Below are 1,221 nucleotides of genomic sequence, written 5' to 3' on the forward strand. Positions count from 1 at the left end.
AGGAGGAGGAATTGGGGGTTCCATGAGGGGGGATCAGGAGCTCCATGAGGGGAGCGGGGGTTCCATGAGGGGAAGGAGCGGGGGATTCCGTGAGGGGATCGGGGGTTCCGTGAGGGGAGCGGGGGTTCCATGAGGGGAAGGAGCGGAGATCCCGTGAGGGGATCGGGGGTTCCGTGAGGGGTCAGGAGTTCCATGAGGGGAGCGGGGGTTCCATGAGGGGAAGGAGTGGGGGTTCCATGAGGGGAAGGAGCGGAGATCCCGTGAGGGGATCGGGGGTTCCGTGAGGGGTCAGGAGCTCCATGAGGGGAGCGGGGGTTCCATGAGGGGAAGGAGTGGGGGTTCCGTGAGGGGAGGGGGGGTTCCCTGAATGAGGGGAGTGGGGGTTCCATGAGGGGAAATTGGGGGTTCCATGAGGGGATTGAGGTCGTGTGAGGGGAAGGATCGGGGTTCAATGAGGGGAAGGAGAGGTGGTCCCGGGGGCTCCATGAGGGGGGATCAGGGGTCCCACGAGGGGATCAGGGGTCCCATGAGGGGGTCCCGTGGCTGGTGATGTCCCCGAGGGGACCAGGGGCTCTGGGCTGCCCCCTGGGGAATGGGGGTCCTGGGCCACTGGGGGTCTGTTTGTGCCTCGGGTGCATTTGGGGAGGGGGATTTCGGCAGCTCAGGTAAGTGTACGTTCCACGGGGGGCGCTTCAGGTGAGTCGGGGTCCCTGGGGTGGTCTGGGACAATTTTAGGGGTCTCAGGGGAGGATTTTAATGGAGGTTTGAGGCACTGGGGGGGTCCCTCAGCTGAGCCCCCTCCCCAGGTGAGCCGTGCCCCGAGCCCACCATCGCCCCCTCCTATTACACCACCTCGGACGCCGTCATCGCCTCCGAGAGCGTCTTCGTGGTGGAGATCTCCCTGGTCTGCAAAAACGGCGCCCAGGTGGGACAGTGTCACCGTGATGTGACACGCGCACACGGGATCAGCGTGCAAAAACAAAAAAAATTTTATTTTACACATTATATAGTTTATATACTGTTAACGTAGCCTAATTTTAAGTCATTAGCTACACCACAATAACTTTGTTATATTTAATTGGTGCAATTAAATATAATAAAGTTATATATATATAACATAAGTAATATTATATTTATTGGTGCGAAGCAGTTAGTGCTAATATAATTGGTAAAAGTTTGACAAAAGTTTAATAAGGCAGGTGTAGACATCTATTCATGTAG

At 56.8% G+C, this 1,221-nt stretch overlaps 1 protein-coding gene across 1 annotated transcript in view; it reads right to left on the reverse strand.

Moving 5' to 3' along the window:
- Positions 1-528, reverse strand: part of LOC102037586 (isocitrate dehydrogenase [NAD] subunit gamma, mitochondrial-like) — a gene marked incomplete at its 3' end in the record, with an annotated part of 5,882 nt that extends 5,354 nt beyond the window's left edge. The window contains exon 1 of the mRNA XM_031065804.1: positions 509-528. Coding sequence (XP_030921664.1) covers positions 509-528 — 20 coding nt within the window. The remainder of the gene's footprint in view (positions 1-508) is intronic.
- Between the last annotated feature and the right edge of the window lie 693 nt (positions 529-1,221).

Source organism: Geospiza fortis, unplaced genomic scaffold (assembly GCF_000277835.1).
Source record: "Geospiza fortis unplaced genomic scaffold, GeoFor_1.0 scaffold2614, whole genome shotgun sequence".
In the NCBI taxonomy this organism is placed as follows: domain Eukaryota; kingdom Metazoa; phylum Chordata; class Aves; order Passeriformes; family Thraupidae; genus Geospiza; species Geospiza fortis.